The sequence below is a fragment of the Trachypithecus francoisi genome, unplaced genomic scaffold (assembly GCF_009764315.1).
Source record: "Trachypithecus francoisi isolate TF-2019V2 unplaced genomic scaffold, Tfra_2.0 Lachesis_group12, whole genome shotgun sequence".
In the NCBI taxonomy this organism is placed as follows: domain Eukaryota; kingdom Metazoa; phylum Chordata; class Mammalia; order Primates; family Cercopithecidae; genus Trachypithecus; species Trachypithecus francoisi.
The window spans coordinates 18,387,277-18,402,737 of record NW_022681457.1 but is presented as its reverse complement, the minus strand read 5'-3'; the positions used below and the strand labels follow the sequence as shown (position 1 = coordinate 18,402,737).

The following is a 15,461-nucleotide window of genomic DNA, read 5'->3' as shown; positions in this document are numbered from 1 at the left end:
CAGCCAGACAGTCTGGGCTCGTTTCCCATCTCTGCCACATTTAGCTGTGTGACCTCAGGCATATCATTTAGCCTCTCTGTGACTCAGTTTAGTCATTTGTAAAAAGCAGTTCTTAAATACTACTGCCCTCATAGAGTTAAATGAGTTGAAACATGTAGAGAAATCATAATTGTGCTCAGCATATACATCAAGGACTGAATAAAGGTTGCTGTTGTGGTAATTGTTAGTATTAAGTATAATTGTTAGTATAAGAGCTCTGCTGATAAAAAAGTAACTTTGAAATATTGGATGCAATTCATAGTGCTAAGGTCGAGAATCTAATCCTCAGAAAGGCCACTATCTTTGAGGCAGCATGGGATATTGGAAGCTGCACAGTTTAAAAGTCAGGGAGACTCCTGTTTAATTTCCAGCTTTGCCACTTACTAACTGTGTGACTTTGAACACAGTCTAGAAGCTCTCTGCATTTCATTTCCCTCATTTAAAGAATAGACATAATAATACCTACCTCTCATGGTTTTTGTGAAGCTGAAAGTATGAAACTAAAACAGCAGTAAAGTACATATTAGGCATTCAACAAATTATACTTACTTTTCCCTAGCCCCATACTCTTCCAGAAATATTTCTCCATACTTCCCTTTCTACAGTATTTAAAAATCATCAGCCCAGGTTCCATGTCTTAGGATATGGATGGTTTTACCATATTCAGGTAAAATAATGTCAAGCAGATGAAATACAACTTAAATTTTCTAGAAAGGGAAAGTTAACAGAACAAAAACAGTAGAGTTGGCTAAGAGTTCTAAGACCTGACAATCAAAACCTCTTATGTTACAGACAATATAGTTATTGCTTGTTTTTTGTCTCTCAAATTTCTATTTAACCTGAAGGAGCTAACTCAAATGTTGTCTTCTGTCAACAGCCTTCTTTGAATGCTCTGGAGAGACTGCTGTTTCCTCCTCTGTGTTCCCAAGGCATGCAGTGACTACCTGTAGCATAGCGATCATCATGATTGTTGACGGCCTCTGTGAAAAGGCACAAGGCAGGAAAGGAGCAGGGGATACATTGCGAATAAAATCCACCTCAAAGGAATAAGTGGATAATTATAGAGCACCTGGCAGATTGTAGAAATTCAATGTATGTTAACTTCCTTTTTCTCTTTCTTTCTCCTTCTCTTTCTTCATATTAGTATAAGTGATGTAATAATAGCTACAATAAATTGAATACATACTGTAGTAGATATTTAGCATATATTAGCTTTCAACCTCATGACAACTTTGCAAATGCAGAAATTGAAGATCAGAAAAATTAAATAACTTGCCTCTAGTCATAGCTGGATTTGTTTCCTAGATTTTGTTGATAGTAAAATCTGGGTTCCTTTCCCTCTACTTGCCCTGAAGTTTCTATCTTCTTAACCATTGAACACGTTTCTGCCTGTGGCTTATAAATATAGCCTCTTAACAGACCGAAAAAAAACTCAAAGAAACAGTATTCCCTAAGAGTATACTATAATCTCTAAGCATGAAACCTATATATATTGGAAAAGCTGGTTGTGAAAGCCCCAGTTAAAAGGGAAAGGTGTAGTCAAAGAAGTTCTACCTTTTGGAAATCTACTATGCAGAAATAATCACACATTTGTACAAAACTATGTGTACAAGAATGTCCACAACACATTGTTTGTACTAGAAAACTATGGGAAATAATCTAATTATCTTTCAATAGGAAGTAGTCAAATAAATTATTACATAATTATACTATAGATGAGGAGTTGGAAATTTTTTTTTTAATAAAGGACCAGATAGTAAATGTTTTAAGCTTTGCAGGTCACAAGGCTGTGTTGCAACTACTCAACTCTATTATCACAGGGTGAAATCTGTGTTCCAATAAAACTTTATTTGTAAGAACAGCAGGCTGAATTTGGCCTTCAGGCTGTAGTTTGCTGACTATGTTATAGAAGAATATGATGCTTATTAAAAAGAGATAGAAATTTTGAGGGAAATCTTAAAACTATACTATTAAGTAAAAACATGCAAGTTACAGACAATATGTATAGCACAATCATACTTATGTAAAATATACCTGTGTCTAGAATGCCCAGTACACATAGGTATATTTACTATGTAATGCATATTGTCAATGCATTTTTTACATAATCTGGAAGTATCTTCACCAAGCTGTTAACATGGGTCAGCTCTAGGGAGGGAACGGAGAGAGGGCTGTTGGATGGAGTGCAGGCAAGAGAGGATGGAAGAAAACTCTCAGTTTTTATTTCAAACAGGTATTACTTCTCTAACAATAAGTAAACATTTTAATCTGGGAAATGAATTAGAAAAAAATAAGAGCATGAAGGGCCTCTGAGATCTGAGATAAATAGAAGAACCATCAAACATCAGTGGTTGGAGTGGAGCAGGACCATTTTACTAGTTTCAGTATTCAGTGTGGGTGAAGCACACTGTTCAGAAAGTGTATTTGAAACGTTTCTAGTTAAATCACGTGGGAGAAGATCCATGGTCTGCCAATAAGGAAGGGATTATTTTTCATTCCAGCATGTCAATATTTCACACTTCTATTGTTTATTCTACAGTCACTTTTGAAATCAACAAGAATCCCCTTTTATTGATGTTACGGGTTGGATTACGTCTCCCCAACATTCATGTGTTGAAGTTTTAACTCCCAAAGCCTCAGAGTGTGAGTATATTTGGAGGCCGAGTCCTTAAAGGGGTAATTAAGTTACAATGAGGTCATTATGGTGGGCTGTTATCCAATGTGAGTGGTGCTCTTATAGGAAGGGGAAATGAGGACACAGATATGTACAGAGGGAAGAACACGTGCAGACACAGGAAGAGGGCAGCCATCGGCAAGCCAAGGAGAGAGGCCTCAGAAGAAACCACTCTGCTGACACCCTGACTTCAGACTTCTAGTCTCCAGAATTGTGAGAAAGTAAATTTCTGCTGTTTAAGTCACTCAAGATGTGGTGTTTTGTTATGGCAATCCCAGCAAACTAACACTGCTGGTATGAAAGAACACAGAATTTTCTCATCTTTTTATGTGTGTATATCTACATGCACTTACAGAGGTCAATTCCATCGAGTAGGTGGGCTGTGATCTCAGAGCAATTAACCATAATGAATGAGGGCTGCATTCCATGGAACCCCCACTTGTCCTTGAGTGGGCTGCAACAGGGCTGAGTCACTCTGTGACAGTTACTACATGTCCTCATTTCCTTATCTGTAAAGATCCAGCTGATCATATTGATTTGTTTCAATTCAACCAATATTCAGTGAGAGGCTATAGGACAAGCTCTGACACGGGGACCAAGGAGATGAAAAAGCTGAGTCAGAAACAACCTCTGCCCTCAAAGAGTTTATTTTCAAGTTAGGAGACAAGACCCTAGGCAAAAACAGAGTGGCAGTACTAGAATGTCACTCTGAGCTAAGCCCTATTCTGGTACTGGAGAAGCAGAGATGACAAGGAGCCCCTAGCCTGGGCAGATAGACACCCCAACAGACGTCCCCAGCCCTGTTGAGTAAGAGCTGGGAGAATAAGACTTGCAGGAGGCTCTGGGAGCCATGGGAGGGGACTAAGTCAATCTAGGCAAAGTCAAGAGCAGGGGAGGGGGCTGTTACAAAGACTACCTAGGGGAGATGGTACCTCAGTGTACTAGTCTGCAGGGGCTGCCACAACAAAATACCATAGACTAGGTGCCCTACACAACAGAAATTAATTTTCTCGTGGTTCTGGAGGCTAAGAGTCCAAGATCAAGGTGCTGTCAGGGTTGCTTTCTGCTGGAGGTTCTCTTCCTGTCTCAAAGACAGCTGCCTTTTTGCTGTGTCCTTACATGTCTCATTCGCTATGCATGTGTGGAAAGAGAGAGATCGCTGGTATATCTTTCTCTTCTTATAAAGCCACCAGTCCTCTTGAATTAGGGTCCTACCCTATGACCTCATTTAATCTTAATTACCTCTTTAAAATCCCTATTTCCTAATTCAGTCACATTAGGAGTTAGAGCTTCAATATATAAATGTGGGTGTAAGAGGAGACACAATTCAGTGCAGAACATTAGATAAGGAGTTACCCAGGTAGGAATTTGGGAAAGAATATTCCAGGAAGAAGGAACCAAATTGCTTAAGGCTCAGAAGGAAAGAGTGTGATGCATTCAAGGAACTGAACCTGAACATAAGGTTAATGAAGAGAAGTTAGAATCGAGGCTGATTTCATCTCAACAGATAAAGACACTGTGCCCTGAGAGGTTTAAGTAAGCAATGGGAAAGTGGGGGTTAAAGCCCCTCTCTGTCTCACCCTGAGCCCATTTTCTTTGCACTGTGTCACACCATTAGCCCTGGTTATTGCAAGCCTCTACAGTGCAAAGCAGATTGTGAACAGGGCTATTGGAAAGGAAAGGGCTGAGACCAGAGAAGAGCTATCTTTCTGAAACATCAGGAAGGCTTCATGGAAGCTGTGGCTTCTTAAATGGGCCTTGGAAACAACATTGGGGTGAAGGGAGATGAGCAGTAGGGTAGGTGTACTAAAAGAGAGGAGGACTTTCAGGCAGAGACATGGGGAGATAGTATGGGCAATGTCACATAGGCAGGACTGGGCAAGTCATCTCTAGGGACAATGAGAGTAGCTCACAGCATGCACTCCAGAGGAACCCTCCAAAATGGCCCCCTTCTGTCCTCAAAACTAATGCTCACAATTAAAGACAAATCATTCCCTGCTCCTAAATAGCTAGTAGGCAGGCCCTCACCCCAAGGCTGCCTTCTGTGATCCTGGAATTGGTTCGTATTGGCTGCAGTCTTCGTCAATGGCCCTGACATCTTCACAGTCGTCCTCATCAGAGCCATCAAGGCAGTCCTGTTCTCCATTGCACACGAGGTGGCGTTTCAGGCAGCGACCTGGAGAGGAGAGACTGTGGCTACTCCTGGGGTTCCCCTATCCCTCCAGACCCACACCCACAATCAGTAAGTCCTTTCTGCCTCAGAAATAAACCTCCCATCTGTACCATCCTCTTTCTGTTTTCACTGCCTCTGCCTTCCTTCCAGCCTCATGAGCTCCCGCCTGCAGTCCCCCAGCTTGGGCATTGCCTGAGTTTCTGTCTCTCTCTAATTCTCCATATTGCAGCCCTAGTAATCTTTCTAAGATGCCAGTCTGCCTATGTAATCCCTTGCTCAGTATCCTCCAGTGGCTCTCCATTCCTCTTCTTCCAAATGTCACAGTCTGGACCCTACCTGCCCATCACCTACCTGCCCATCACCTACCTCTCTTCCCAAAGCCCTGATGCTGCAAACATTCTGGGCTGATTGGGAGTCTCTGGCCCCCATGCTTTTGTACATTCTTTCTCCTAGAAAGTTCCATTTTGTTTCACAAGTCTCTACTCAACTACCATTTTAAAGCCCACCCAGACTGCCCAAAGCAGATTTGGGAACCTCCTGCTAGAAAGTCCCACTAGACCGTGCACATGTATGTGCCCATGGCTATCACACAGTATTGTAATTAGCTCCTTCTACGTCTCCAGACTAGGAGTACATCAAGGTAAGGTGCATGATTTTTTTCATGTTTGTATTAACAACAGGTAGCTTACTCCCTGGCACATAATATGTGGCCAATAATATTTGTTCAATGAGTGGATGAATGAATGAATTGTATCTTTTTCTAAATGAATCAACAAATGTTCCTACAAAGTTGAATCAAAATTACTTGGGCTGCTGGCTTGGCTTAAAATGCAGATTCCTGGGACCCATCCCAAACCTACAGAATGGCAACCTCGAGAGGAAGGGCTCAGGAGTATGCATTTTAATAAGCTCCCTGGGGAAGTGTTTCACATGTCACTTTTGAGAGGCACAGGTGTTATCCTGCTGGAATGCTACTCACCTGTCTCCTTACACTGGAAATCCTGTCCACACCGTGCTTGCCTTATACAAGGTATAGAACTGGAGCAGCTGGCTTCATCCCAGACATCACCACTGCAGATGGTTCCCCCAAACTTGTTTGGCTGCAAGAGGCTCCGGTATCGGTACTAAATCGGATTTTGAACCAGAAACATTCTTGTCAATTAATCAATCAATCAATCAACCAAGATTTGTGCAGCCAGGTCTCAGCTCAACATAAGAAATAATTATCTAATGATTGAGAGCCTTCTGCAAAGCTGTCTTTTGAGGGATGAGTGTGCGTAAACAGGGGTGTGTCACCAGAAGTGGCACAATCACCCACTGGAATGTTGAATAGGGCCTCCAAGCGTCAAATGAAAGGCTTGGACAAGATATTTCTAGGGTCTTCCTACTTACTAGGAAGAACCTCTGTTCCCTTTTCTTGAAGAATTTAAATTCCTATTCATCTTTCAGTAACATTCTGCAGGTTGCTCACTCCCTCTCTACTAGCACTTGGTATATGAAGTTGCAGTTGAGTATCCATGTAGTTCTCCATCTCTCCCACCAGACTGTGAGCAATTTGCATATTGGGGGTGGGGAAGAGAGGACCATATCTTATTTGGCTTTGTACGCTTGGCACTTGATCTAGGGTCAGGTACTCAAGAGGCACGTTTAGAAGACATCTGTTGCTTTTTATTTGCAACATTTCTTCTGGTCCTGGAATTCCCCTCTTTCTTTGGGATATATCTCCTATGGTTCAGGTGGGAATGATCTCACCTCCTCAGTCACAGGGATGTGTGGGTATGAACCAGGCCTGGTCCATCAAATCATCACATCTGCCTAGTTGTAATCATTGCTTCAGGGATTGGCACATAACTCAACCCCATCCAATCAAGTTCTCTCTGGGCATTTTCTTTTACAAAGAGACAGCTTCTTTTTCCTGGAATTGTTGGAAACAATTGTAGATGCCTTGCCTATTATGCAGAAAGCACCCATCCAAGAGACAGAGAGACAAAAAGAGACAAAGAGAGGTCTTAAGGCATCATCTGAGTCCCTGGGTCCACCATTGACTGCAGATAAATAGACACTTGACAGAAGGAAGAATTAAAATGCATGCCAATCTTGGGACTTTAGAGTTTCATAATCATGTTTTCTGTATAGTGTAGTGTCAGGCACTAGTGTAGAAGGAGGAAGCTGAATTCAGAGAAACATGAGGTTCTATTCCTGCCTTCAAGAAGCTTAGAGTCTAGCTGAGGACATAAAATGTGTAATAATACAAAACATGCAGCACGGATAGCAACCACACAGTGGCCGATAAGGAAATGTGCAACCCTGTATTTCCTGGTGCCTCTCTCCCTGGCTCAACGCACAGGCCCCTTCCTTTAAGAATGTTAGTATGTAGGTAAGAAAGTAGTGATTTGAGCAGCAAAAGAAGTGGGTTTCCTACCTCAATCAATTTCTTACTTGCTGTGTGAAGTGTCAGTGTCTGGTACTTCGTTGCTCAGTTTCTAAATCTGTGCAATGAGGTGGGTGAGCTAAATGACTTACCTAATTATAATGACTAATATCCTTTCACCTGTGTCCTGAAGTTGACAGAGCATGGACATGAAGATTAGATGGACTTGGGTTCAGGTCCCAGATATTCTTACCAACTGCCCACGGGCAAGCCACTTCCCTTTTCTGAGCTTCTGTCTTCCAGTGTGTGAAATGGGTGTAATGGCACTTTCCCTTGAAAGGACTGTGTGATCTCTGAGAAAGAGAATGTGTGAAGAAGCCCCCAGCCCTGTGTCTGGTATATTATCGGTGCTCAATAAGCAGAGGTGGTTTTCACATTGTTATTGTAATCCATACAGTCTTTCCAGGTGATTCCACGGGTGATTTGTGGAGCAGTGCAGCTTGCTCTCTTCTTGCCCACCTTTGTCTCCTTAGTTGCTCATTAGCAAAGTGGTAAAGGTAGCAAGGAGAGGTGAAGATCAAACCTGTCCATAGGCCTGTCCTGCCTTTCAGTTAATAACAGCAGTAACAGATTTGTAAACTCTGTGGGAAGAGACTGTAATTAATGACCAGTTGGAGAATATCGGTATATTTTAATTTTTCACCCACACTCTTGCCCCTCAGCACAGCAAATAAAGGAGTGATCAGCATGGAAACGTAGAGCCAATTTTCTTTCTTTCTTTTTTTTTCCCCCTCTCTTTATGTCAGTTTATTTCTAGACGTGCCTTCCAAGAACACGGGTTTATCTGTTACTTCCTCTGTTTCGAACTGTTTAGTCATTCGCATTCTTTGGAGTATAACTGCTATCCACGTTAAATACATTTCTGTAATTTCCTAACATGACACTATGACTTCAGCCAAATATATCTTGTTCATTGTTCCTAAACATACTATGTTTATTTCTGGCTATAGACTCTTGTTCATGGTTTTTCTTCTTAGGATGACTTCTCATCTCACTTTCAAATCTTTCCTTCCTTTAAAATACAGCTTAAAGCCTGTTTTCCACCATAAGGTCTTTTAGAACTGTTCAGCCTCTTTCCCGCAATTCATACCCCAAAGGTTTGACTTTCTTGTGAACTCGTATAGATCTTATTGTCTCCATTTTCTGCTTGAAACTTAAGATATATTATCTTAAATATATTTTCTGTATTTTTATTTTATCATCAACTAATGTTACACGTTATTTGAAGGAAAACGTCTCAGACTTTTTAACATGGCCAGCACTGAGTAGATATCCAGTCAATGTCATAAGGAGAATGGAATATCTAACAAGGACATTATGCATGGAATACTGCTCTCCAACTCAGATGACTGTTTGCCATTACATGACATCTATTTTGATTACAGCTTTTTATTATGAATATGTTGTGCTTATAATTCCACTTCATTGAGAATGAGGTTGGGAGTGAATTGTAAAGGTATTTATCCAAGGTCCAAAGAAAGAAAACATTGCTGCTTGGAATATTGCAGTTAGGTCATTCTAAACTCCATTTTTGCTTCTTTGACTAAAGAGCAAATTTGAGCCTGAAAACTGGTGCAAGGATACCTTAGCATATCTGTTGTACATGTTATAGGGTGAGGAGTTCATAGTTAAATGAGCAACAGGGATCTGACACATGTCACTGTTCTGCAGTGCTTTCATGGTGACTTATAGGAACAGATTTAATATGGTTTAGTAAGGGCTTGAGCTTCTCCAAACAAATAACACACAATGTTATTTGAAATCAGACACAGTAGGTACTTGCCTTTGCGTACTCCTTCTTTGAATTAGCAGCCAATTTTCTCTATTACTCTAAAAATTATATTAGATTTTTAAAACCTATAGCTACCAATTTGATAATGGTGATGGTGGCTACCAAGTATTGAGCGCCTACTATTGGCCAAACACTTTACATTCCTTATGTTATTTAATCTTCACAAATTTATGAAGTTAAGTATACTATGGGAATCCCATTTTGACCTGAGTTAGAATTCCAGCTTTGCCACCTGCTGTACATGCATCACTGGGCCAACTACTTAACACCTCTGATCCTGTTTTCTCATTTTTAAATGAAATATATCTGAGAACATTGCAAAGATTCATAATAATACATGCAAAGAAATCATCACTTTGCCTGGTTTCTGATATACACTCAGTAAAAGTAGTTATCAGTGTCATCATCATTCTTGGATCCAGCTGTTGGGCTACTTCAAAAGGAATTGAAGCGACCACTATGTCACTCATTACGCTCCAGGATGGTTCAGCGGGAGGCAGTAGTCTGGAGGGGTCAGCCGCAGAAGCTTTTTGGAGTCAGACTGACCAAGTTTTAAATCAAGGCTCTGTCATGTTCTTAATGGGTGACCTAAACAAAGTGGATGATGATGTCTGTCATTTACAGTTGGCTGTGAAAGTCAAACAAGATGATTTATTTAAGGCATTTGCACAATTGTCTGGGACATAGAAATTATTTAATAAATGGTGACTATTGCCATTGTCATCCTTCCTATAGTATCTATACTGGGAATGATGGTGTAAGCCATAAGGTTCATTCCCATTGATTCCCTATTTTCTAGGTTGCTATCAAATAATGAAGATATTTACATGGCAGGAAGATTGGTGCCAATATTCCCTTAGGGACTTGTCCATGCTATTGCCTGTGGTTGGGATCATTAAGACACAATTTTCTTTTCTAACTGGTAGATAATGTTTCCTTCCAGAAATGTACATCTTTGTTTGGATAATTTTTGAGAAGAAGAAACACACTAATAAAAAAAAACTAGGGTGGTCTTTCACTTAATTAACATAATTAATTATTTTAAGGATTACTTTTAAAACACATGTGTTTTTGAGTCACTAAGTAAATAATTCTATTCAGATTTAACTGCAAGTCATTGTCTTGTGCTACCTGCTGTCTAAACCGAAATAAATAAGAAAAATTTAGTTTAGGATGTATAACAGGTTGATTAATGGCCACACAAAGATATCGAGTCCTAATTTATGGAACCTGTAAATTTTACCTTATTCAGAAAGACGGCCATTGCAGACATCATTAAAGTTTTTGAGATGAGGATATTACCTTGGATTGTCTGGATAGCACTAAGTGTCATCACAGTATCTTTGTAAGAAGAAGGCAGAGAGAGATTACAGGCAGATACACAGAGCAGAAGACTCACAGATGAGGCAACAACGTGATCAGGGAGGCAGAGGCCGCAGTGATTCAGCCACAAGGTAGGATTGTCAATGCCACCAGAAGCTGGAAGAGGCAAATATTAGGTTGCTACAAAAGTAATTGTGGTTTTTGCTGTTACTTACTGCCAAAACTGCAATTACTTTTGCACCAACCTAATAACAGAGTCCCTTCTGGCGCCTTTAAGAGGGAGCATGGCTCTGCTGATACCCTGATTTCAGACTTCTGGCTTTCAGAACTGTAAGAGAATACATTTCTGTTGTTTTAAGCCACCAAGTTTGTGAGAATTTGTTCCGGTGGACTCAAGAAACTAATACAGGATGTCAGAGCAAAATGAGCATGTAGGGGTCAAACACGTTTAAACAGGAACAGTCTAAAATTCTTCAGCACTTCTCAGAGATGAGTGAGGTAGAATAACAAATTTCAGACTTTCATGTTGAATGAACTAGGTCAAACTTGTGTGTGTTCCACCACTTACAGCTATGCAATTTTGAATAACTCATCAGAAACATTCACAGAGCACCTCTCTGTCTGAATGGTGGGTCTGGAGGCAGGATGACCATTTGCAAACTTTGCAAGATCTCAGGTGAGGAAAAAGCAGGGATTAATTCAGGGCAATGGGACTGGGGATGAAGAGGAAGGCAGAGATAATTATTAGAAAAACAGCTGGCACTCCACAAATTAAAACTCTAATGAGATACTATCCTACTCCTGAAAGAATGGCCATAATTAAAAAATCAAAAATAATAGATGTTGACATGGATGTGGTGAAAAGTGAACTCTTTTACACTGCTGGTGGCAGTGTCAACTAGTACAACCATTATGGAAAACATTGTGGAGATTTCCTAAAGAACTAAAAGTAGAACTACCATTCAATCCAGCAATCTCACTACTGGGTATCTACCTAAAGGGAGAAAAAAAAAGTCATTATATACAAAAGAGACTGCGATGCATGTTTATAGTAGCAAAATTCACAATTGGAAAATATGGAAACAACCTAAATGCCCATCAACCAACGAGTGGATAAAGAAAATGTGGTACATATACACCATGGAATACTACTCAACCATAAAATGGAATGAAATGAATGGCCTTTGCAGCAACTTGGGTGGACTTGGAGGCCATTATTGTAAGTGAAGTAACTCAGGAATTGAAAACCAAATATCATATCTTCTCACTTATAAGTGGGAGCTAAGCTACGAGGATGCAAAGGCACAGGAATAATATAATGGACTTTGGGGACTTGGGGGGAAGGGTGGGGAGGGGAGAGATAAAAGACTACACACTGGGTACAGTGTATACTGCTCGGGTGATGGGTGCACCAAAATCTCAGAAATCACCGTGAAAGAACTTAACCATGTAACCAAAACCCACGTTTCCCAAAAGCTACTGAAATAAAAATGAAAAAATAAAAGAAGGAAAACATCTGGAATTCCTTAAACATGTATTCTGAGCCAGATGCATGAGAAGGGTTCTGTGTGCATTACTCGTGTATTTCTCATAACAATTCTAGAAAGTAGGTACTCCTACTACTCCAATTTATACGTAAGGAAACTGAGCACAGAGATGATTAAAAATATTCCCAAAGTAACAACGCAGATAAGAGGCAAAGCCAGATCTAAACTGCGGAACTGAATCTTAACACTGAAACTTGGCAGTAGTGTGCTAATAAACAAGGTTCAGGCAGTGAGTGGTATGCCAAGTGGAGAAGGGAGTATCTAATAGAGGCATGTATGTCTGAAGGGAATTTTAAAACAATAATAAAACAGACTAGAAGTTACACTGTGTTTTATTATGTATTTATTTATTTACGAGACAGATTCTGGCTCTGTCACCTAAGCTGGAGTGCAGTGGCACAATCCAAGCTCATGACAGCTTCCAACGCCTGGGCTCAAGTGATCCTCCTGTCTCAGCCTCCTGAGTAGCTGGGACTCTGGGTGTGCACCGCTATGCCCAGCTAATTTTGTGTGTGTGCGTATTTTTTGTAGAGAGCAAGTCTTGCTATGTTGCCGAGGCTGGTCTTGAACTCCTGGGCTCAAGTAATCCTCCTGCTTCAGCCTCCCAAAGTGCTAGGATTACAGATGCGAGCCACCACACACGGCTGACTACGTTTTATTATCACTGTGAGCCAGGGATTCTGAACAAAGTCAGAATTTTAATGCTCCCCTCTGCCTGAGTGGAGGGCTCCCAACATCCCTCCTTTTCATATGTCAATGGTATTAGGGATCATTTTGAACTATTCAAAACCATTTAGATGGGCAAAGTAGACACACCTCTGTTCATTGGGTGTGTTGGTCTTTTCCATAGATGAAAATGGAATTCTCAAGAACACAACTGGGACATCCCCTGGATTATCTCATCTCCTCATGGGCAGTTTGCTATTTTGTTTCTAAGCGATTAGTTCCTCCAGAAGACTCTCATTAGTGGGCAATAGATTTGCCACGACTCAGACAGAAATAAACGTGCCTATGTACAGATAGCGACTTTTCTGCCTATGAGCCATAACACACATCTTTTGCAGCCTCACTCAACACTACCCTACAAACAAAATCGAGAGACACAGAAACAAATTTCACCGTCCATGTACAATGGCTTTCAAACAACAATTTCTAGACCCAGTTTCTCCCCAGGCCCCTAGACATAGTGATCTGCTTAATCTCCATTTGAATGCCCAATACACACATCAAATATGAAATGCTCCAAAACCGGTTGTAAGTGTCTTACCTTTTTGTCCTGGCATGGAAAGCAATCTGTCCACTCTGACCAGTTGCTCAGCTGGCAGGTAACTGCTGCGGGTGTGGCTGCCCGTCTTACTCTCCTAAAGAAAGAAAAAATTCCTGCATCAATTTTGAGATGCAAAATTTAAGCAAATGATAAAGCTGTGCACATTTTCCTTCCAGTAAAACATGGTTTGAAAAAAATGAGGAATGAACATCTATTGTACTCCTACTTTATGTAGAAATGCCAACAGAAATGAGAGAGCGTATGGTGCTAGAGGGTTTATATAAATTATCCCTTTAATACCATATCAGTCCCCCATGCATCAAATTATTATAATTTTAGAGAGAAGAATATTAAAGAGGGTTAACAATTTTTGAAGAGCCAAAGTAGCAGAAAGCTCAGTGGTTAAGAATGTGGAGTCTGGGGTAAGAGGATTGGGTTTGAATCTTAACCACCACTTGCTGACTTTGAAAACTTGAGTAAATTACTTAGTATCTCTGAACTACAGCTTTCTCCTCTGTAAAACTACGCTAAAAATAACATTACCTAAAAGGGTTATTGAAAGTGTATTGAAATGCTTATGAAAGGTTTACTACAAGATGACTTTCATTATTACATGCTGGGAGATTATGTGGATTATCTCATTTAATCCCTATAACAATCCTTGGAGATAAATATTATTAGATCTATTTTATGTACAGTGTAAGAAAGCTGGGATTCCTAAAAGCTAAATAGCCCTGAAGTCATAGCCCAGGAACAACAGAGGCAAAATGGGAACTGGTTGGTTTGATGGCAAAGCCCGTTACCTGCTCCTCAACATGCTACTGCCTCATTTTATGAATCAACCAACAGACGTGAGAGAGTGTATCTCCAAGCCCACGATCCTTCTCTTACCCCATGCTTCCCCCTCACCAATTAAAAAGCCTACTCAGGGAAAAGGGGACAAGCCACAAGCTTGCCTGGCTTCCACATTAGCCTCTTCCCATAGCACCACTGCTACAACTTCAAAGCCAGGTTGGCCCACAGGGAAAGTGGGAACATCGTCTGTTAACACTAGAATTACCACAGCCTCTGAGAGCCAGGCAGCCACCGCTGTGAAGAATGGCATGATTATAACACTTGTGTAGGAACAGAAAGTGTTTCAAATCTCATGCTAATTATGTAATGAATTTGATGAATAATGACACCTAAGTTGAAACTCCGCACAAGGAGCCATGGAATAGTTCAGAAAATTTTGTGTATCTTTAACTCTGGTTCTCCAACTTTTGGTCTCAGGATACCTTTACATTTCTGCAAATTACTAAAGACCTCAAAGAGCTGGTAAGTGGGCTAGATCTACCAACATTCACAGAATTCAAAATTAAAACAGAAATTTAAAAAATACTTGTTTATTAACTTATTTAAAATTACAATAACAAACCTATTACATGTTACCATAAATATACATTTTTTCAAATCCCTTTAATGTCTGGTTTAGAAGAAAGTAGCTAGAATCTTATTTCTGCTTCTTCATCCAATCTGTTGCTATATAGTGATTTGGTTAAAATCTATGAAGAAAACTCAGCCTCACATGGTTATGTAGTTGAAAAGGGGAGGAGTGTTTAACAGCCTTTTCCAATAACTGTGGATGCTCTCTTTTGGTATTAAATGAAAACTTGACAAGAGGCAATTTCTTACATGTTAGTGGCATGTGGAACCTGAAAGCATATCAGTGAATTTTTTGTTCTCTGTCACATTAAAATCCATTGGTCTCTACACTTTGAATGGATCTTGTGCCCATATACAATTTTTATAACATCAGGCATTCGAAATTTGGAAAATAATGGTTCACTGAGTATGTGCCTTACAAATATTAATACATTTCACTGTATAATATCTAAACATCAAACTTGTTAATATCACCAGTGATCTCATCAAGTTCATAGTAATGGATATGTTTCCAAAATTTTAATTTTCTCATAGAAGCTCCAATCTTGTTATTAGGAACAAGTAATGTTATTTGTTTTCCTTGAAACGATAGGGTCTCTGCATTTTTTTATACAATGCATGGCAAATATCTAAGCCCAAATAACCATAGTTTGGCAGTTTTTTCATCAAGAAAAAATGGTGTTCCAGGAAAAAAAAGTGGTCTTATTGACTGATGTTTATGTCCCCCAAAAATTTATATGTTGAAACCTAATCCCCAATCCGATGGTATTAGGAGGTGGGGCTTTTGGGA

The 15,461-nt window shown here is 40.1% G+C and overlaps 1 protein-coding gene across 1 annotated transcript in view; it reads right to left on the bottom strand.

Annotated features, from left to right (window-relative positions):
- C8A (complement C8 alpha chain) overlaps positions 1–15,461 on the bottom strand; it is a 61,759-nt gene that overhangs the window by 35,781 nt on the left and 10,517 nt on the right. Inside the window, exons 2-4 of the mRNA XM_033225039.1 lie at positions 13,247–13,340; positions 5,866–6,010; positions 4,742–4,889 (exon numbers count right to left, since the gene is read on the bottom strand). Coding sequence (XP_033080930.1) covers positions 4,742–4,889; positions 5,866–6,010; positions 13,247–13,340 — 387 coding nt within the window. The remainder of the gene's footprint in view (positions 1–4,741; positions 4,890–5,865; positions 6,011–13,246; positions 13,341–15,461) is intronic.